General features: G+C 37.9%; 1 protein-coding gene and 2 pseudogenes across 1 annotated transcript; all 3 read right to left on the bottom strand.

Moving 5' to 3' along the window:
- On the bottom strand, positions 4,321–5,235 carry LOC108633453 (olfactory receptor 12D2-like). Its single transcript, XM_018038741.1, has one exon. The coding sequence runs from the start codon at positions 5,233–5,235 to the stop codon at positions 4,321–4,323; it is 915 nt and encodes a 304-aa protein (XP_017894230.1).
- On the bottom strand, positions 11,518–12,457 carry LOC108633429 (annotated as a pseudogene).
- LOC102168718 lies at positions 16,158–17,157 on the bottom strand (annotated as a pseudogene).

The following is a 23,868-nucleotide window of genomic DNA, read 5'->3' as shown; positions in this document are numbered from 1 at the left end:
ATGTTGTGGTAGTTTCACAAGAAGAGTGAAGAGATTCAGGTAATAGATAGAAATGTATCCATCCTTCCCTTCCAAATTCCCCTTGCATCCTGGCCAGCACATAACACTGAGAGAGTTCCATGTGCTATACAGTGGGTTCTTGTTGGTTATACATTTTAAATATAGCAGTGTGTACATGACCATACCAAAGTCCCTAACTATCCCTTCCCCTGGCACCCATAAGTTCATTTTCTAAGTCTGTGAGTCTTTTTCTGTCCCACAATTAATTTCATGTGTATCATTTCCTTTGAGAGTCCACATACAAAGGATGTCATATGATATTGCTCCTTCTCTGACTGACTTCACTTAGTATTGCACTCTCTAAAATTATCTTTCACTTCCTGTGACAGAGGTATGGATACACTGTCTCACCATGGAGACTGCTATGGGAGAATTCTATATAAAATGGAAGGAAATTGGGCAATGACAGGTAAGGAATGAGCGCCAGTCACATCCTATTGATCTACACAGAGAGATGACTATTGTTTCGGTATTCTACTCATTTAGTACTGTGGTTCTATTGAATGCAAAAAAGAGGAATGAGAAGCGATATTGCTTTTGTTCCTTCTGAGTCTGACTCTTCACTGTTGTTGTTGTTTTTTTTAAATTTTATTTGTTTATGTTTGGCCGCACTGAGTCTTCACTGCTATGCACGGCCTTTCTCCAGCTGTGGTGAGCCCAGGCTACTCCCTAATTGTGGTGCATGGGCTTCTCATTGTGGTGGCATTTCGGGTTACAGAGCATGGACTCCCCAGAGGATGGGGGCTTCAGTAGTTGTGGTTTGCAGGCTCTAGAGCTTGGGATCAAGAGTTGCGGTGCATGGAATTAGCTGCTCAGCAGCATATAAGATCTTCCCAGACCAGTAATCAAACCTGTATCCCCTGCATTGGCAGGCAGATTCTTAACCACTGGACCACCAGGACTCTCCTACTGTTGGTATTAACACTCAAATATTTTCTTTTATTTTGGTATCCCAGACCTCACACTTCTCCCTAGGAGAATGAGGCTGATATCTCCAATATCTCCAGTGTGTGTCTTCTTCACTTCTTGCTCTCTGCTTTAGTAGTAGTATTGTATCTGCTTCATCCAAGGAATATCTATATGCAATCCAACATCTATCCAAGCTTTCTAATTACCATTACAATGCAATCTACTTTGTCCACCTTTCAATTGTGTGTTTTTTTTTTTACCAAAGGTCATAATATATCCATCACATTGATAATTTCTTAATTATTAATTTCATCAGCAGCTTAACAGGCTCACTGTGTCTACCTCTATTACTAACGTCCATGCCATCAGCATCCATGCCATCGGCATCTGAAACAAATTTTGAAAAGATAAGAGTATACGTATAGCTGATTCATGTTGCTGTACAGCAGAAACTAACACAACATTGTAAAGCAATTATACTCCAATAAAAAAAAAAAAACTGCATTCAGGAGAGCCACCATGTTGACTCCTTTCCTGTCCCCTTGGCTGGTTAGTGCTCTTCCTCCTTATTATCCACTTTTGTGCATCTCCTCTTCTCTGTCTTCTAGTTCTGTGCTTTATATATCTATAAACAGATAACTCTCAAATTATACTTTTAATTTCAACTTATTTTCCTAACTCTGGCTTATCTCTTTAACTTCCAACTAGACAGTTCTACAGTAACTGTCTTAACCATTTAGATATTTTCTTTCAGCTGGCTTGATTTACATACTACACTGGAAAGAGATACACAAATCAAATAGACTGTCAACCTTATGCAGTCCACCAAGTGCATAACTTGAACTCTCTATATTTCACTTTGAAAGCTGATCTCATTACTCCATTTGCCAAATGACATCTTCAGTACTTGATTCTGGCTACCCTAATCTCTATTAAACAATGACCTTGGAATTATCCATTCTCTCCAATGATATTGGTGAGTAGATGGGAAAGAGCAAAGAAGCCAGGGCTTTGGAATACACTGATGAGACCAGGTAAAAATAATGTAGCATTATCAATCTTTATCTGTCTTGTGACCAGAAAGATTTTGAGGAAGAAATCAGTTTGGCCTTAGAGATTAGTTTCCAGAGTTACTCATTAGCCGAAAACCTGGATGAATTTTTTCTTGAGAAAATTTCCTATAGATAGGGCTGAGGAATAAAAATCAATAAACAGAAATCTATCACTGATTTGAACATAAAATCAGGAAGATTACTTAAAACTCACAATTTCTGTTTCATCACTGCCCTGTCTCCTTATATAAGAATAGCTCGAAGAGACTGCCATACAGTCATAACACGTTATATGTGTCTTTTTATTTTCATTGTTCTGAGAACATTTGTCATACAAATACATTGAATTCTAACAGATTATTTCATTCATCTGTTGATAATGTCATCTCAGTTGAGACCTGAAACATTAAAAAGAGTCAGTGCTTTTCTGTTGTACTTTCCCCAATTTCTGAATTATCGAATAATGCAGTTTAATTAAATAGGTGTTTAACCATCTGTGTTTAGGGTGACAGTGTGTCACAAAGCAATAGGTAACCATGTGCTCCTCTACAGTTTACAGCCTCTATGAAGCTTGGATTATGTAAAAAATTCTGTTCAATAGAAATTCTGTCTGAGATAGTGCAGGATGTAAGATGCCTTCTCCCACACACATTCTTTTATAAACAAAATTGGAATCAAGAGACCAAAGAAGGTAGAGTTGGAAGATGGAAGAATCATGTGAGTAAAGTTAGAACGAAATTTCTTAGGTTTACAAAAGTGAATGTAAAAAATTTGAGCAGAACATGCGTGACCTCAAAATATTCTTTTATAGCCTTGTCTTATCTGTCTGTATCTCTACTTTATTTATTTATTATTCCTACTTTTAATTTATTGACTGTGTTACCTGTTTTGTGGGATCTTAGTTCCCCAACCAGGAATTGAACCTGTGCCTTTGAGAGGGAAAATATGGAGTCCTAAACACTAGACCCTGGGGAATTCTGTATCTCTAAACAGTTGTAAATATTGGCACCCACCATGGTTTCATATTCAGCGGCACATCTAGGAACTTAGAAAGTGAGGAACATAGTAATTCTTGTCTTTAGCCTCCAAACAACTTCAGCAATTATTATTTAATAACTTTCACTTAGCATAGCTTGGTGACAGGTAAGGAAAGCAAGACAAATTTTTGAGGAATTCTTTATATTTCACTAAAATTACATTATATTATTCACATTACAAACTGTGAAAATAAGTATAGAAATCAAAGAACAAAATAAATGATAGGGAAAGTTTAGAAACTCAATATTCATGACCAAAACTTGAGGGGAAAATAACATGCTAAGAGCTAGAAATGTATTCCTGAGATTTATTTCAAACTGACTATACTTTTGAAAATATTTTACAGGAATCGTTGACAGGTTGTCAGTTGACTTATAATACATCATTGCAGTCAGAGTTCACAAAACTCTTCAGATAAACCATTGGTTAATGTACCTCTGTTAACTATAACTAACAGCAATATTTGTTTTAATTACTTGCCTCCCTGCTGAGAGAAAAAGAAATCACGACATACTGATTAAAAATGTCCTTTCACTCATGTGTGAGTTAATATTTACTTTTCCATTTGTGCCCATGATCCTAAATTCAAATCCTTAAAATATAATGGCATAATAATTTTATTGTTCACATTATAATATGTTAACTTGCAGGAAACACACAGATAAACTGGCCTAAGCACTTTCCAGCTATACAATGTATGAGTAACTGAGGCAAATTTCTGTACCTGATTTTATTGAAGAGCACAAACATGACAGATCAGTTATATCAACCAATATGTCCCAAACAAATTCAACTTTAAGATTCCATGAATAGTGTACATTTATTCAAATTTCCCTTATATTCCCTAGAAATGCGCTGTTGAACACAACTTACTGGGCTTTTTCATTTATTTTTTCTTTATACTATTCCTTCTGTTTTATAGGCTTCTCAGGTGGGACTAGTGGTAAAGAACCCTCCTGCTTATGCAGAAGACATAAGAGACGTGGGTTCAATCCCTGAGTCAGGAGACCCCCTAGAGGAGGAAATGGCTACCCACTCCAGTATTCTTGCCTGGAGAATCCCATGGACAAAGGAGCCCAATAAGGTACAGTCTAAGCGTTGCAAAGAGTCAGACACAACTGAAGCAACTTAGCACACGTGCACTCTGTTTCACAAAGAGTAAAGAATTTGAGAAGTATAAACTCGCTATCTCCAGTTTCTCATTACCTGTTTATTCATGCCTCCGAAGAGTTCTTCAGATATCTTCAAGGAAGAGCCTCCTTCACATCGCCCTCCTCAAGGCCCCCTTTACTTCCTTGTTCCTCAAAGTATAGATCAGTGGGTTTAGCACAGGAGTGACCACACTGTACATAATGGCACTGATCTGATCCTGGTCCATGGAGCTGCTTGAGGCAGGATGAATGTAAACAAAGACACCAGGGACGAAGAAAGTAACAACTACCAAGAAGTGGGAGGCACAAGTAGACAGTGCTTTATGAAGCATGCTGCAAGAATGGGTGTTGAAGAAAAGATAGATAATAATATAGAAATAGGACAGGAATGTTAGAAAGCATGAACCCGTGGCAATGGTGCCTGTGACAGTGTTGACCAGCCACTGGTTGAGCTCAGTGTTCCCACAGGCCAACTCCAGCAACGGCTTAACATCACAGAGGATGTGATGAATATGGTTGGAACCACAGAAGTTTAACCGAGAGGTCATTACTGAGTGCAGCAGGGCATGGAAAAAACCAATGATCCAGACAGTGAGAGCCATCTGGATACAGACTTTAGGATTCATGATCAGAGTATAATGAAGTGGTTTGCAGATAGCCACAAAGCGGTCAAAGCCCATCAAGGCCAGCAACATGGACTCAGTGCTGCCCATGAAGTGGAAGAAATGAAGTTGGCTTATGCATCCTGAGAAAGAAATTGCTTTGTGTGTAGAGAGGATGTTCTCCATCATCTTTGGCAGACTCGCTGTGGAGAAGCAGATATCCAGACATGACAGGTTTCCTAGGAAAAAATACATAGGAGAATGGAGTCTTGGATCAGAGATGACAACCCTCAGGATGGCTCCATTCGCAGCCAGATTGACAATGTAAATTGCAAGGAAAACCACAAAGAGAACAGGCTGCAGTACTTGGATGTCTGTCACTGGCAGGAGGAGAAATTCAGTGACTGATGTTCGATTCAGCATCACTTGAAAGAAAAGACAAAATAATATATGTAATGCGATCTCTGATGGGAACCAGAGTTATCCTGCTGAGAATTTTTTCACCCAGACAATAATATTTTGAGAGAGAGCATTGCTATTTAAATAGTTCCAGCATCACAGGTTTTACAATATTTGGACAACTAGATTATTAAATATTAAAGTTACATGGTGTTTGTGGACCATTACTCAAACGCTTTTTAAAATTTTTTTTATTTTTTATTTTTTAAATTTTAAAATCTTTAATTCTTACATGCGTTCCCAAACATGAACCCCCCTCCCGCCCCCCTCCCCATAACATCTCTCTGGGTCATCCCCATGCACCAGCCCCAAGCATGCTGTATCCTGCGTCAGACATAGACTGGAGATTCAATTCTTACATGATAGTATACATGTTAGAATGCCATTCTCCCAAATCATCCCACCATCTCCCTCTCCCTCTGAGTCTAAAAGTCCGTTATACACATCTGTGTCTTTTTTCCTGTCTTGCATACAGGGTCGTCATTGCCATCTTCCTAAATTCCATATATATGTGTTAGTATACTGTATTGGTGTTTTTCTTTCTTGCTTACTTCACTCTGTATAATCGGCTCCAGTTTCATCCATCTCATCAGGACACTTTTTAAAAGTTAGATTTATCAATATTTTTCTTTCTTCCAGGGATTCAGAGCATGTTGCCAGCCTACCATCTTCTCTAATAACACTTGTGTTTTATCATCCTAAGATCTAACAGAAAGTAAATTTTTAAATACTCCACTTCGCTGCTTTATCTTAACAAAGTAAGAACTCATTTGATTTACCTAAGAGCAATCAACAAGGAGAGAACAGTAAGAGCTCTAAGGAAATTGAAATAGAGATGCAAACCGTGGAATGCTTTCTATAACAAGGAAACATTTTAAGTTTGGGAAATCCTTGAAAGGAGAAGAAAACGATTTGATGTGACTAGAATTCAAAAGTGAATTGAGTAGGGAACATTTCTAGCAATCCCCTGGGATTCTCACCCTTATAGCTAGAAAAAATGTTGAGTAAATATCTAACCATTAATTCACCTTTATTGAAGCCTGGCTTCCAGGTGTTCAGAGTAGCTTTCCTCGATAACCATGTATGTTTTGTATATTATTAAACTTTATCACTCCTGGTTAAGAGAGGCATGATATGCCAAACATCATTTTTGGTTCTCTACCCTCAAAACAAAACTGTTTAAAAAATCCTTGGGGAAGAGAACCATTTCCTAACATCTAAAGATAATAGTAAACAGACTTTATGTACCAAATGATTTATTTCACTGCATCCTGAATATTTAAAAATCACATATTTACTCTGGAGAACACTTAGAGAAAGGCAATAAAAATGTAGGTAGTAAAGAGCCTTCATATTCCACAAACACAAAGGAGGGGCCATCATAAGATAGGAAACTAGCCTTGAATCCTGGGCATTCAACTTGAATACTCGCAAGAAGATAGACAATAAGTGCAACTCTCGAGCTTGTCTCCTGGCTCATTCTCCTACCTGTTTGAGTGTTCAAATTCACCGCTAAGAAAGCTTACCAGGTGGACACTCCTATAGAGTAAATAATCGAAAAACATTAAGAAAAATAAAGAGTAAAAATATACTTGAAGTGACAACTTATATTGAGACTGAGTATATAAGCTCTTCATCTTCCCAAACCTCTTCTTTCTGAAATTCTGCCTGTCTTTTATGTTGCACAGATCTTCAGACAAACCCTGAGAGAGAATGTCCCTGGGGTTTGGGAGGATCTTTCTATACCTGCAGTATGAGAGAATTCTCCTTGGGGAAGTCCTATCTTGAGTTCTATTTTTGTTTTTCCCATCTTTCCTATTTTCTTTCCATACTGTTCTTCTTTCTTAGTTTAAGAATCACAGACAGTATAGGTCTCAATGGCCTACATTTTCTTTTTTTTTCCCCAAACTTTAAGCCTTCTATTTTTAATTGGCACATAGCCAATTAACAATGTTGTGTTAGTTTCACAAGAAGAGTGAAGAGACTCAGGTCATACATGGAAATGTATCCATTCTTCCCTTCCAAATTCCCCTTGCATCCTGGCCAGTACATAACACTGAGAGAGTTCCATGTGCTATACAATGGGTTCTTGTTGGTTATACATTTTTAAATATAGCAGTGTGTACATGACCATACCAAAGTCCTTAACTATCCCTTCCCCTGGTACCTGTAAGTTCACTTTCTAGGTTTGTGGGTCTTTTTCTGTCCCACAATTAAGTTCATGTGTATCATTTCCTTTGAGAGTCCACATACAAAGGATATCATGTGATATTTCTCCTTCTCTGACTTACTTCCCTTAGTATTGCACTCTCTAAAATTATCTTTCACTTCCTGGGACAGAGCTATGGATACACTTTCTCATCTTGGGGACTGTTCTGGGAGTATTCTATATAAAATGGAAGGAAATTGGGCAATGACAGTTAAGGAATGAGCGCCGGTCACATGCTATTGATCTGCACAGAAAGATGATTATCGTTTCGGTATTCTACTCATTTATTACTGTGGTTCTATGGAATACAAAAGAGAGGAATGACGAGAAGCGGTATTGCTTTTGTTCCTTCTGAGTCTGACACGTCACTGTTGGTGTTTTTTAAAAAAAATTTTATTTGTTTATTTTTGGCCGAAGTGAGTCTTCACTGCTATGCACGGCCTTTCTCCAGCTGTGGTGAGCCCAGGCTACTCCCTAATTGTGGTGCACGGGCTCCTCAATGTCATGGCGTCTCGGGTTACAGAGCATGGACTCTAGAGGATGGGGGCTTCAGTAGTTGTGGTTCGCAGGCTCTAGAGCTTGGGATCAAGAGTCGCGGTGCATGGGATTAGCTGCTCAGCAGCATATAAGATCTTCCCAGACCAGTAATCAAACCTGTGTCCCCTGCATTGGCAGGCAGATTCTTAACCACTGGACCACCAGGACTCTCCTACTGTTGGTATTAACACTCAAATATTTTCTTTTATTTTGGTATCCCAGACCTCACACTTCTCCCTAGGAGAATGAGGCTGATATCTCCAATATCTCCAGTGTGTGTCTTCTTCACTTCTTGCTCTCTGCTTTAGTAGTAGTATTGTATCTGCTTCATCCAAGGAATATCTATATGCAATCCAACATCTATCCAAGCTTTCTAATTACCATTACAATGCAATCTACTTTGTCCACCTTTCAACTGTGTTTCATTTTGCCGAAGTTCATAATATATTCATCACATTAATAATTTCTTAATTATTAATTTCATCAGCAGCTTAACAGGGTCACTGTGTCTACCCTCTATTACTAATGTCCATGCCATCAGCATCCATGCCATCGGCATCTGAAACAAATTTTGAAAAGATAAGTGTATACATGTAGCTGATTTATGTTGCTGTACAGCAGAAACTAACACAACATTGTAAAGCGATTATACTCCAATAAAAAAAAAAAAACTGCATTCAGGAGAGCCACCATGTTGACTCCTTTCCTGTCTCCTTGGCTGGTTAGTGCTCTTCCTCCTTATTATCTACTTTTGTGCATCTCCTCTTCTCTGTCTTCTAGTTCTGTGCTTTATATATCTATAAACAGATAACTCTCAAATTATACTTTTAATTTCAACTTATTTTCCTAACTCTGGCTTATATATTTAACTTCCAACTAGATAGTTCTACATACAGTAGCTGTCTTAACCATTTAGATATTTTCTTTCAGCTGGCTTAGTTTACATACTGAATTGGAAAGAGATACACAAATCAAATAGACTGTCAACCTTATGCAGTCCACCAACTGCAGAACTTGAACTCTCTATCGTACACTTTGAAAGCTGATCTCATTCTTCCATTTGCCAAATGACATCTTCAACACTTGCCTTTGGCTACCCCAATCTCTATAAACAATGACCTTGGAATTACCCATTCTATCCAGTGATATTGGTGAGTAGATGGGAAAGAGCAAAGAAGCCAGGGCCTTGGAATACATTGATGAGACCAGGTAAAAATAATGAACTTTAGAAGCCGAGCATTATCAATCTTTATCTGTCTTGTGACCAGAAGGATTTTGAGGAAGAAATCATTCTGGCCTTAGAGATCAGTTCCCAGAGTTACTCATTAGAGAAAAACCTGGAGGAATTTTTTCTTGAGAAAATTTCCTATAAATAGGGCTGAGGAATAATATCAATAAACAGAAGTCTATCACTGATTTGGACATAAAATCAGGAAGATTACTTAAAACTCACAATTCCTGTTTGTCACTGCCCTGCCTCCTAATATAAGAATAGCTCAAAGAGACTGCCATACAGTCATAACACATTATATGCGTCTTTTTATTTTTATTGTTCTGAGAACATTTGCCATACAAATACATTGAATTTTAACAAATTATTTCATTCATCTGTTGATAAAGTCATCTCAGTTGAGACCTGAAACGTTAAATAGAGTCATTGCTTTTCTGTTGTACTTTCCCCAATTTCTGAATCACTGAAAAATGCAGTTCAGTTAAATAGGTGTTTAACCATCTGTGTTTAGGGTGACAGTGTGTCACAAAGCAATAGGTAATCATGTGCTCCTCTACAGGTTACAGCCTCTATGAAGCTTGGATTATTTCAAAAATTCTGTTCAATAGAAATTCTGTCTGAGATAGTGCAGGATGTAAGATGCCTTCTCCCACACACATTCTTTTATAAACAAAATTGGAATCAAGAGACCAAAGAAGGTAGAGTTGGAAGATGTAAGGAAGGTTAGAATCAAATTTCTTGGGTTTACAAAAGTGAATGTAAAAAATTTGAGCAGTCCATGCATGACCTCAAAATATCATTTTATAGTCTTCTCTTATCTGTCTGTATCTCTATTTTATTTATTATTCCTATTTTTAATTTATTGACTGTGTTACCTGTTTTGTGGGATCTTAGTTCCCCAATAAGGAACTGAACTTGTGCTTTCGGCAGGGAATATATGGAGTCCTAAACACTGGATGGCGGGGAATTCTGTATCTCTAAATAGTTGTAAGTATTGGCAGCCACCATGGTTTCATATTCAGTGGCACATCTAGGAACTTAGAAAGTGAGGAACATAGTAATTCTTGTCTATTAGCCTCCAAACATACTTCAGCAATTATTATTTAATAACTTTCACTTAGTATAGCGTGGTGACAGGTAAGGAAAGCAAGACAAAGTTTTGATGAACTCTTTATATTTTACTGGAATTACATCATATTATATCACATTACAAACTTTGAAAACAAGTATAGAAATCAAAGAACAAAATAAATGATAGGGAAAGTTTAGAAGCTCAATATTAATGACCTAAAATTGAGGGGAAAATAACACGCTAAAAGCTAAAAATGTATTCCTGAGATTTATTTCAAACTGACTATACTTTTGACAATATTTTATAGGAATGTTTGACAGGTTGTCAGTTGACTTATAATACATCTTTGCAGTAGATTCACAAAACTCTTCAGATAAACCAGTGGTTACTTTACCTCTGTTAACTATAACTAACAGCAATATTTGTTTTAATTACTTGCCTCCCTGCTGAGAGAAAAAGAAATCATGACATACTGATTAAAAATGTCCTTTCACTCATGTGTGAGTTAATATTTACTTTTCCACTTGTGCTCATGATCCTAAACTCAAATCCTTAAAATATGATGGCATAATAATTTTATTGTTAACATTATAATATGTTAACTTGCAGGAAACACACAGATAAACTGGCCTAAGCACTTTCCAGCTATACAATGTATGAGCAACTGAGGCAAATTTCTGTACCTGATTTTTTTGAAGAGCACAAACATGACAGATCAGTTGTATCAACCAATATGTCCCAAACAAATTCAACTTTAAGATTCCATGAATAGTGTACATTTGTTCAAATTTCCCTTATATTCCCTAGGAATGCACTGTTGAACACAACTTACTGGGCTTTTTCGTGTACCTTTTCTTTGTACTATTCCTTCTGTTTCATAGGCTTCTCATGTGGAACTAGTGGTAAAGAACCCACCTGCTAATGCAGGAGACATAAGAGACGTGAGTTCAATCCCTGAGTCAGGAAGACCCCGTGGAGGAGGAAATGGCTACCCACTCCAGTATTCTTGCCTGGAGAATCCCATGGACAAAGGAGCCCAATAAGGTACAGTCCAAGGGTCGCAAAGAGTCAGACACAACTGAAGCAACTTAGCACATGTGCACTCTGTTTTACAAAGAGTAAACAATTTGAGAAGCAGTATAAACTCACTATCTCCAGTTTCTCTTTACCTATTTGTTTATGCCTCTGAAGAGTTCTTCAGATATCTTCAAGGAAGAGCCTCCTTCACATCACCCTCCTCAAGGCCCCTTTTACTTCCTTGTTCCTCAAAGTATAGATCAGTGGATTTAGCATCGGAGTGACCACACGGTACATAACGGCAATAATCTGATCCTGGTCCATGGAGCTGCTTGAGGCAGGATGAATGTAAACAAAAATACCAGGGATGTGGAAAAGAATAACTGCCAAGAAGTAGGAGGCACACGTAGACAGTGCTTTATGAAGCATGCTGCAAGAGTGGGTCTTAAAGAAAAGATAGATAATAATATAGAAATAGGACAGGAATGTTAGAAAGCATGAACCCGTGGCAATGGTGCCTGTGACAGTATTGAGCAGCCACTCATTGAGCTCAGTGTTCCCACAGGCCAACTCCAACAATGGCTTAACGTCACAGAAGAATTGATGAATACGGTTGGAACCACAGAAGTTTAAGCGAGAGGTCATTATTGAGTGCAGCAGGGCATGGAGAAAAACCAATGACACAGATAGTGACAGCCATCTGGATACAGAACTGATGACTCATGATAAGAGTATAATAAAATGGTTTGCAGATAGCCACAAAGCAGTCAAAGGCCATCATGGCTAGCAACATGGACTCAGTGCTGCCCAGGAAATGGAAGAAATGAAGCTGGCTTATGCATCCCAAGAAAGAAATTGTTTTGTGGGTAGAGAGGAAGTTCTCCAGCATCTTTGGCAGAGTCACTGTGGAATAGCAGATATCTAGACATGACAGGTTTCCCAGGAAATAATACATAGGAGAATGGAGTCTTGAATCAGAGATGACAACCATGAGGATGGCTCCATTTCCAGCCAAGCTGACAAAGTAAGTTGCAAGAAAAACCACAAAGAGAACAGGCTGCAGTTCTTGGATGTCTGTCACTCCCAGGAGAAATTCTGTGACTGATGTTTGACTCAGCATCACTTGAAAGAGAAAAAATAACATATGGAATGCTATCTCTGATGGGAACCAGTGTTCTGCAGCTGAGGATTTCCCATCTAGACAATTTAGAGGTAGAGCAGTCACGTTTTAAATAGTCTCAGAAGCGCAGTTTATACAATATTTGGACCACTAGATTATTAAATATTAACATTGTATGCTATTTATGGACTGTTACTCAAACACTTTTGTTTTTTATTTGACATATCTTTTCAAATGTATATATATGTATATATATACATATATATATACATCTTTTCAAGAGAAAATCTTTTCTTTTTTCCAGGGATTCAGAACAAATTGCCAGCCTACCACCTTCTCTGATAAAGACTTGTCTTTTATCATCCTAAGATCTAACAGAGGGTAAATTATTAAGCTCTCCACCACACTACTGTCTCTTGAGTTAGTACAAAATCATTTGAAGGGTTTTTAACCTAAGAAAAATGGACAGTGAGGAAATAATAAGAGCTATAAAGAACTCTGAATGAAGATGTTAACATTAGAGTGCTTGCTATTAAAAGGAATCATTCAATATTTGGGAAACTCATGAAAGAAGAAGACAAAGATATGCTGTGACTAGAATAAAAAAGTGAATTTAGTAGGGAACATTTCTAGAAATCCCAATTATTTAATGTTAATGCATGTTTATTGAAGGCTGGCTTTAAGGAATTAAGAGTAACTTTCCTTGATAGCCATGTATATATTGTATATAGTTAAACTTAATCATTCTTGCTTATGATACACATATGATAAGCACTGCTTTTGGTTCTCTACTTACAAAACAAAATTGTATCAAAAATTCACTTGGGGTAAAAAACTTTTTCCTAACATTTAAAGAAAAGAGCAATGAGACTTTCTGTACTAAATACTTATCCCACTGCATCCTGAATATTTATCAACTATATATTTACTTTGAAAAATATCTAGAGATATGGCAATAAAAATGTAGCTAGAAAAAAGTCTTCATAATCCACAAACACAATATCCATCATAAGATAGGAATTCAGCTCTAAATCCTTGGCATGTAAATTTAATATAGGCAGGAAAATGGAAAATATGGGCAACTCTCCAGCCTGTCTCCTGGTCTATTCTCCTGCCTGATTGTTCAAATCTACAGTTAAGAAGGCTTCTCAGGTTGACATTCCTGAAAAGTAAATAGTAGAAAAAACTTTGATTGAATAGAGTAGAAAAGTATTTGACATGATAGTTTATATTGGAATTACAGTATAAGGTCTTCATCTGCTGAAACCTCTTCTTTCTAAAATTTTGCCTGTCTTTCATGATCCACAGGTCTTTAGATACTCAAACCCTGTGAGAGGGTGTCCCTGGGGTTTGGGAGGATTATTGAAAGAATAAACAATTTACCTTTCTATACTTGCAATATAAGATAATTCTCCTCAGAGAATTCCTATCTTGAGTTCTATTTTTTTCATTGGTCCTATTTTCTTTCCTTATTTTGTTTCTTTCTCAGTTTCAGAACCATAGACAGTACAGTTTCAAGGGCCTCAGGAATTCTTAAATTACCTTTCATTTCCTGGGACAGAGATATGGATATACTTTCTCATCTTGGGGAATACCCTGGAAAAACTTTGTATAAAATGCTAGGAAATTGGGCAATGACAGTTAAGGAATGAGTGCCAGTCATATCCCATGGATCCATACAGAAAGATGATCATCTTTTAAATATTCTACTAATTTATTACTGTGGTTCTATGGAAAAAAAAAAAAAAGGAAGAGGGAGAAGTAGTATTGCTTTCGTTCTTTCTAAATCTGACTCTTCACGGTTAGTAATAACGTTAAAATATTTTCTTTAATTTTGGGGTCCCAAAAATTCATACTTCTCTCGAAGAGAATGAGACTTGTCTCTCCAAAGTATCTTCGCTTCTTGCTGTATCATTTGTGTTCAGTTGCTCAAGTCACGTCTGGCCCTTTAGGCCCCAATGGACCCAGCAGTCTCCTCTGTCCATGGGATTTTCCCAACAAGAACACTGGAGTGCGTTGTCATGCCCTCCTCCAGGGGTCTTTCCGACCTAGGGATCAAACCTGCATTTCCTGCTTTGTAGGCAGTTTCCTTACCTGCTGGGCCATTGGGGAAACTCTGCTGTATCTTTGGTGCCAAAATAATTGTGGTTTTTGCATTGTTGTTTGATATTGTAATGTATTATTAAATTAGTGTCCTCAGCTGGTAAAGAATCCACCTGCAATGTGGGAGACCTGGGTTTGATCCTTGGGTTGGGAAGATACCCTGGAGAAGGGAAAGCTTACCCACTCCAATAGTCTGGTCTGGAGAATTACAAAATAAACATTTATCATTGGGAATTTTTAGTTGTATTTAATTTTTTTCTATAAAAGCATTATTTATATTCAGAATTTACCTTGATACATTCTTTATGGATTGATTGCTGTGCCTAAAGACATTGATATTTAAAAAATATTTAAAGCTGAACACACTTTACTTTTTTAATGTTTAATGTAGAAAATTTTTAAACACTCAGAAAAATGCAGACAGTGGTGTAAAAACCCTCTTGTAGCTATCATCCTGCTTTGACATCAACATTTTGCCAATATTGTGCCAAATATCTATAATTCCTTTTTTTCTGGAATAATTTAAAGAAAGTTTTAGACATTGTGTATGTATTGTGTTATATAAACTATGCAATCATTTATTTAAAATGTAAATATTTATTATGCTCTCAAATTTATGAAGACATTTTTATAAAACATATCCACCATGCTATTATGATACTTCCCACAATTATCAACATAGCACAAAAACACAAATAAATAGAAGATTCTGAAAAATGAGGCATTAAAAATGAAAAAATGCATAGAACCAGTTTCCACTCTCTTATTCATGGTGATGATACTGGCAGTATTGATGGGGAAAGAGCTGAAGATAGAAATTTGTAACATAATTCTAATGACAAAAAGATGATACTGACTATAGTAAAGCTGATGGTGAGAATCTTCATTATTAAACCAGTGATAGCCATGGAAATGATGGTCAAAATGGTGGTAGTGATGAGAACAGATGACTAAGCTTCAATACTATTAGTGTTAGAAGTCAACTTTAAAGAACAGCTCATCCAATCCACTCTTAAGTATACTATTTTTAGCTAATATACCTAGTTATATATAATATTTATGGTATTCGTATATATTTGTATATATGAGAAGGAAATGGCAACCCACTCCAGTATTCTTGCCTGAAGAATATCACAGACAGAGGAGCCTGGAGGGCTACAGTCCATGGGGTTGCAACAGTCCTGCATGACTTAGTGACTAAACCACCACAACCTGAAGAGGGCTTCCCTAGTGGATCAGACTGCCTGCAAATGCAGGAGACCCAGATTCGATTCTTGAGTTAGAAAGATCCTCTGGAGAAGGGAATGGCAACTCACTCTAGTATTCTTGCCTGGAGAATTCCATGAACAAGAGAAGCTTGATGGGCTACAGTCCATGGGTCACAAAGAGTTGGCCATGACTGAGTGACTAACAATTTCACTTTGAGATATTACTGATACATTTTGATATAATAATATAGATAATACATAATATATAAACGTAGAGCTAGCAGTTAAAGTGGGTTCTAAAAAGTAGTTCTCCTATTTCTATTTAGTGTTCTTTATGCTATAGCATATCTGTACTGTGCAATAGCCTTGGTGTTAATTGACTCACTTTATCAGTGTGGTGGTGAAAAGTGTGATTTTTTTTCCCCAAAACACTTGTTTCTTGGAATTATTCCCAATGCTATGAACTCTATGCCCAGAACCTTTTTCAGGGAACTCTCCACATCCTTATTTCTTAGACTATAAATGAAAGGATTGAGAGTGGGGGTTACCAGGGCATACATGATAGCAGCACCAGCTCCCCAGAGGCATGAGAAGCTGACGGGGACTTCAGGTAGGTGGCAAAGACTGAGCTGTAGAAGAGGATGACAGTGGAGAGGTGGGAGCTGCATGTGGCCAGGTGCTGTTTGCCCTGTGCTGTTTGCCCTGTGCTGATGGATCCTGAGCTACAGCAAGGAAAATATGGGCATAGGAGCTTATGATGCAGAGGAGAGGAACAATTCCTAAGAGTCCTGTCAGAACCATCATCAGGTCCTCACTGAGGTGGGTATCAGAGCAGGAAAGTCTAAAGAGTGGTCCAAAAGCACAGAAAAAGTGGGGAATTTCTTGATTATTATAGAATGAGAACTGGGATAGCAACAGGGCATGGACAAGAGAGACAGAGTGGGCCACTCCCCATGACCCACCCACCAGCAGTGCACATCTGCAAGGAATCATTAGGAGTGGGTAGTGCAGGGGATGGCAGATGGCAGCATAGCGGCTGATAGCTGTGGCTGTCAAAAGCAGATTGTCCATATCAGCAAAAACTGCAAAGAAATTTAATTGGGCCAGACACTCAGAGAATGAGGTCGATCTGTTGCTGGTCCACAAAGTCTCCAGCATTTTGGGGGCTGTGGTGGTAGTGAAGCAGAGGTTGACCAGGGAGAGCTGGCTGAGGAAGAAGTACATGGGGCTGTGGAGGTGGATGTCAGCGCCAATAGCCAGCAGCAGTAGTGAGTTTCCTAAGAGACTCAGCAAGTAGAGGGCCAGGAAGAGACCAAAAAGGAGCTGTGGCTTGTCTGGGTCACGGGACAGTCCTGAGAGGACAAAGTCAGGGTTCTTGCTGCAGTTCATTTCAGGTCTTGATGGGCTACAGAAAAAGAATCAGCATGAAGAGGATTCACTACAGTTAGCTAGAACCTTGCATCCTTTCTCTTGGCAATGGGCTTTACTTATACTACCAATGTGAGGGATGGATAAACAACTAAAATAGCAATGGGGAGGACAAGGGCTGTACCTCACAAAGATGGTCCAATTAAGGAGACATCTAGGTAAGAGAACGAAAGAAACAACAGAGACGTCCTGTAGTTATGAGGCATGAAAGTTTCCTTAATAAAATTTTGTGTGATTGGTACTTAACTACTTGCTTGTGAATCTGTTTTCTTCTCAAGACCACGAGTCTTTCAAGGCAGAAAGAACATTTCAGTACTTAGCTCAGTGCCTGGCACAAAAAAGGGGCTCAATAAATACTCCCACCCCCCCTCACACTGACTATTCTAGTTCAAGGTTTGTGATTGGCTGGAGAAAAGTTATCCTCCTAACTATTTTAACATGGATCTTGCCCCATCCAATACGTTCTCCATACTGTGGTCAGAGTGATCTTTTTTTTATAATAAATAAAATCTCATCATGTCACTTCTTTATTTAAAAAATGGTTTCTACCCATGGAACTCTGTTCAATATGTGGCAGCCTGGATGTGATGAGAATTTGGGGGAGAATGGACACAAGGGTATTTATGGCTGAGTCTGTTTACTGTCCATTTTTACTATTACAACATTGTTAATAGGCTATAAAGTGAAGTCACTCAGTGGTGTCTGACTCTTTGCAACCCGTGAACTGTAGCCCACCAAGCTCCTCCGTCCATGGGATTCTCCAGGCAAGAATACTGGAGTGGGTTGCCATTTCTTAGTGCAACATAAAATAAAAAGTTTAAAAAAGAAAATGAAGAAAATAAAATAGGTAAGCAACAAGGATATATTGTGTAGCACAAAGAATTACATTATCCTGAAATAACTTTTAATGAAGCATAATCTGTAAAAATACTGAATTACTATGCTGTACACCTGAAACCACTATAATTATTAGAGGAATGTAGATTAAAACTACAATGAGGTATCACCTCACACTGGTCAGAATGGCCATTGTTAAAAAATCTACAAATAACAAATTTTGAGGAGGGTATGGGGAAAAGAGAATTGTCCTACATTGTAGATGGGAACGTAAGCTGGTATAACCACCATGAAAAACCATATGAAGGTTTCTCAAAAAACTAAAAATAGAGCTGCTATAGCATGTATGATTCAGCATTTCCACTCCTGGGCATATACTCAGACAAAACTCTGATTCAAAAAGATACATGCACCCCTATGTTCATAGCAGCAGCACTATTTACAACAGTCAAAACATAGACACAACCTAAAAGTCCACGGACAGATGAATGGGTAAAGAAGATGTGTTATATAAACTTATATATATCATCATACTAGGTGAAGTAAGGATGAGATGGTTGGATGGCATCACCGACACAATGGACATAAGTATGAGTGAACTCTGGGAGATAGTGAAGGACAGGGAAGCCTGGCATGCTGCAGTTCATGGGGCTGCAAAGAGTCAGACACGACTGAGTGACTAAACAGCAAAAAAGGTGAAGTAAATCAGAAAGAGATAAATACCATATCATATCACTTATATATGAAAAACCCTACCATATCTGACAAAGCTCATTTGGTTTTGAGCTTCATGTCACCAGCTTCATCTCACACCACAGTCCGTTATCATCTGCTCCCAGCAACACTGTCTGCAGTGCATTGCCTCGTATGGACCATGTTCCTTCTCATTGCTGAGTCAGCTCTTGCTCATCCTTCTAACCTTGGCTCTATTGGTGACTTTCTTAGGAAAGTCTTCCATGGCCTCTTTGACAAAGACAACCCTTCCTTTCTAGGCTTTCATGGCACCTTGGTCAATTGCTGAAGTTGTAATATGGAGGATGTAATCACATTTATTTTGTTTAAATATTTAAGTTATTTAGTTAATGTTGGTCTCCCTAACAATGTTTTCCCCTCTTACGTATCTCTAGTACTTGGAATGCTAAATACGGTATTTGTCAGAAAATGAATAAATTGATTATTGAAAAGTGAAGGCAGGAGAGGACGATACATTGTCTTCCCCTAGAAGTCCTCTCCATTTTAAGAATAAAAGTTTTTACCAACAAAATATTGCCCTAGCAACATGGGTTGGAAACATTGATCCGTCTAATTCCTTCATCCATCAACTTTAGACCCACGGCTAGAAATTTTATTTCCTATAAAATGTCCTTCATTTCAGACCCTTTCTCACCTTTTAAATTGTTATCCTTTTTGAGATTTCTCTAATCAACTCACTTCCGGTTAGTTTCATGTTTCATCAGCAGATTAACGTGCTTCACTGTTCCTATTCTCTAGTAACTAAAATCCACGTCATTGTCATCCATGCCATCAGCATCTGAAACAAAGTTTGAGGGGATATGTGCATACATATAGCTTATTCACATTTGTGTACAGCAGAAACTAACACAACATTGTGAAAGAAAGTGAAAGTGAAGTTGCTCAGTCATGTCCGACTCTTTGCAACCCCGTGGACTGTAGCCTACCAGGCTCCTCCATCCATCGGAGTTCCAGGCAAGAATACTGGAGTGGGTTGCCATTTCCTTCTCCAGGGGATCTTCCCAACCCAGGGATTGAACCCGGGTCTGCTACATTGCAGGCAGATGCTTTACTCTTTGAGCCACCAGGGAAGTCCATTGTAAAGCAATTATATTCTAATTAAAACACATTTAAAGCAATTATATTTTAATTTTAAAAAATCTGCATTCAGGAGACCCACCATGTTGACTCCTTTCCAATCTGCTTGGCTGGTTACTGCTCTTCCTCCTTATTATCCACTTTTGTGCATCTCCTCTTCTCTGTCTTCTAGTTCTTCTTTTATTTATAGATATATAAAGATATAATTCTCTAACTATACCTTTAATTTCAACTTATTTTCCTAACTCTAGACTTACATATTTAACTCCCAACTACACAGTTCTACAGTAGCACTTTAACATTTTAATATATTCTACAGATGGTTTGATTTATGTACCACATTGGAAACAGATACACAAAACGTTATGCAGTCCATCAAGTGCAGAACTTGAACTCTCTATGGTCCACTTGGAAGGCTGATCCCATTACTCCATTTGCCAAATGATGTCTTCAGCTCCTGCTTCTGGCTTCCCTAATCTCTATAAACGGTGACCTTAGAAATATTCATTCTATCCAGTGCTATTGCTGAGTAGATGGGAAAGAACAAAGAATCCAGGGCCTTGGCATACATTGATGAGACCAGGGAAAGAAAATGTAGTTTAGAAGCTGAGTGTTATCAATATTTATCTCTTTTGGGATCAGAAATATTTTAGCAGCAGAAGAAATCATTTTGGCCTTAGAGACAGTGCCCAAAGTTACTCATTAGAAAAAAACCTGGAGGAATTTTCTGTTGAGAAAATTTCCTATAGATAGGGTTGAGGAATGAAATCAACAATTAAACAGAAGTCTAACATTGATTTGGACGTGGAATTAGAAAGATGACTTAAAACTCACAATTTTGTCTAGTCACTGCCCTTTCTCCTTATATGAGAATAGTTTGCAAAGACTAACATACAGCCATCCATAATATGTTATGTGTGTCCTTTTGTTTTTATTTTTCTGAGAACGTTTGACATACAAATATACTGAAATTTAACGAATTGTTTCATACATCTGTTGATAAAGTCATCTTAGTTGAGACTTGAAACATTAAACAGTGTCAGTGTTTCTCTGCTGTACTCTTGCCAATTTCTGAATCACTGAATAATGCAATTTAATTAAATAAATGTTTAACCATCTGTGTTATAGTGTGTCATGCAGCAATAGGTAACCGTGTACTCTTCTATAATTTACAGCCTCCAAGTATGTTCAGTCAGTCAGTTCAGTTGCCCTATCATGTCCGACTGTTTGCAACCCCATGCACTGCAGGACGCCAGGCTTCCCTGTCCATCACCAGCTCCCAGAGCTTACTCAAACTCATGTCCATCCAGTCTGTGATGCCTTCCAACCATTTCATCCTCTGTCATCCCCTTCTCCTCCTGCCTTCAATCTTGCTCACCATCAGGGTCTTTCCCAATGAGTCAATTCTTTGCATCAGGTGGCCAAAGTATCGGAATTTCAGTTTCAGCATCAGTCCTTCCAATGAATATTCAGGACTGATTTCCTCTAGTATTGACAGGCTTGATCTCCCTGCAGTCACAGGGACTCTCAAGGGTCTTCTTCAACACCACAGTTTAAAAGCATCAATTCTTTGACATTCAGCTTTCTTTATGGTCCAACTCTCACATTCATACATGACTACTGGAAAAACCATAGCTTTGACTAGACAGACCTTTGTTGGCAAAGTAGTGTCTGTGATTTTTAATATGCTGCCTAGATTGGTAATAGATTTTCTTCCAAGAAGCAAGTGTCTTTTAACTTCATGGCTGCAGTCACCATGTGCAGTGATTTTGGAGGCCCTCAAAATAAAATCTTTTACTGTTTCCATTGTTTCCCCATCTATTTGCCATGAAGCGATGGGACCAGATGCCATGATCTTAGTTTTTTGAATGTTGAGTTTTAAGCCAAGTTTCCCACTCTCCGCTTTCACTTTCATCAAGAGGCTCTTTAGTTCTTCTTCACTTTCTGCTATAAGGGTGGTGTCATATACGCATCTGAGGTTATTGATATTTCTCCCAGAAATCTTGATTCCAGCTTGTGCTTCATCCATCCCAGCATTTTGCATGATGTACTCTGCATATAAGTTGAATAAGCAGGGTGACAATATCTATGTATGTTGGATTACAGGAAAAATTCTGATCAATAGAAATTCTAGTCTGAGATAATTCAGGGTATAAAATGCCATCTCCCCATACATTCTTTTATAAACAAAACTGGAATTAAGAGACCAAAGAAGATAGAGTAGGAAGATGGAAGAACTATGTGAGCTAGTTTAAAACCAAATTCTTTGCTTTACAAAAGTGGACATAAACAGTTTGAATAGTTTGTTCATGAACTCAAAATATCCTTTTATAACTTTTCAGTCTGTATCTGTATTGTTTATTTAGTAGTCTTATTTATTTATTTATGTGTTTTTTGCACTGCCTGGCTTGTGGGATCTTAGTTCTCCAACCAGGGGTTGAACCTAGGCCCTTGGCAGCAAAAGTGCAGAATGCTAACCACTGGACACCAGGGAATCCTATATCTCTAAATAGTTGGAAATGCTGTTTCAGGTCAGTGACACTTCATAGAACATAGAAAGTGAGGAACATAGTAATTCTTGTCTATTAGCTCCAAAAATACTTCCGCAAAGAAAGCTGAGTGCTGAAGAATTGATGCTTTTGAACTGTGATGTTGGAGAAGAATCTTGAGAGTACCTTGGAATGCAAGGAAATCCAACCAGTCAATCCTAAAGGAAATCAGTCCTGCATATTCATTGGAAGGAATGATGTTAAAGCTGAAAGTCCGATACTTTGGCCACCTGATGCAAAGAACTGACTCACTGGAAAACCTACTGATGCTGGGAGAGATTGAAGCCAGTAGGATGGGACGACAGTGGATGAGATGATTGGATGGCATCACTGAATCCACGTACATGAGTTTGAGTAGGCTTCGGGAATTGGTGATGGACAGGGAAGCCTGGTGTGCTGAAGTTCATGAGGTTGCAAAGAATCGGATAAGAGTGAATGACTGAACTGAATTGAATTACTATTTGATAGCTTTCACTTAGTATAAATTTGGTGATAGGTAAGGAAAACAAACTTGATAAATTCTTCATATTTCACTGGTATTATATCATATTATATCACAGTACAATCTGTGAAAATAAGTATCGAAATAAAAAACAAAATAAATAATAAGGAAGAATTTTGAAGCTCAATTTTCTATGACCAGAAATTGAAGGGAAAATAACATATCGAGCAAGAGAGATATTCCTGAGATTTTTTTTTTCACTCTGCCTCCATTTTTAGCAATATTTTAAAGTAATGTTTGACAGGTTGTCCATTTGAATTATAAAGTATCTTTGGAATCAGAGTTCACAATTTATCTCTGTTAATTAGTACTCAAAGCATTATTTGCTTTAATTACTTACTTGCTTCCTTGTTTGGAGAAAAAGAAGTCATGATATACTGCTTAAAAATTTCCCTTAACTCATATATGAGTTAACATTAGTTTTTCTAGTTGAGTAACCATAGCCCTACACTCAAATTCTTAAAATAAAACAACATAATAACTTTATTGTTCACATTATAATATGTTAATTTACGGGGAAACATGCAGATTAACAAGCCTTAGTATTATCCAACTATACAATATATGCATATTTGAGGCAAATTTCTGTATCTGATTTTATTCAAGAACACACAAGAATATGTAAACAAATAGTTCTATCAACTTATATCCCCCACACAAATTCAACATTAAAATTCCAAGGGGGCTTCCCTAGTGCCTCAGTGGTAAAGAATCTGCCTCCCAATGCAGGAGACACCAGTTTGATCCCTGATCCGGGAAGATCCCACATTCCATGGAGCGGTTAAGCCCACTTGCCACAACAGGAGAAGCCACTGCACGGAGACACCTGAGCACCATGAATGAAAGCTCCCAGTTGCCGAAACCAGAGGAAAGGCTGCCACAGCAATGAAGACTCAGCACAGCCAAAAAAAAAAAAAAAGGTTTTGTGGATAATGTCCTATTTGTTCAAGTTTC

The sequence above is a fragment of the Capra hircus genome, chromosome 23 (genome assembly GCF_001704415.2).
Source record: "Capra hircus breed San Clemente chromosome 23, ASM170441v1, whole genome shotgun sequence".
Taxonomy (NCBI): Eukaryota; Metazoa; Chordata; class Mammalia; order Artiodactyla; family Bovidae; genus Capra; species Capra hircus.
This window is presented reverse-complemented; position numbering and strand designations above follow the sequence as displayed.

What these genes read in the sequence shown, in the direction of transcription:
- LOC108633453 (XM_018038741.1), bottom strand. Translation starts at nt 5,235, where the DNA reads ATGCTGAATCGAACATCAGTCACTGAATTTCTCCTCCTGCCAGTGACA.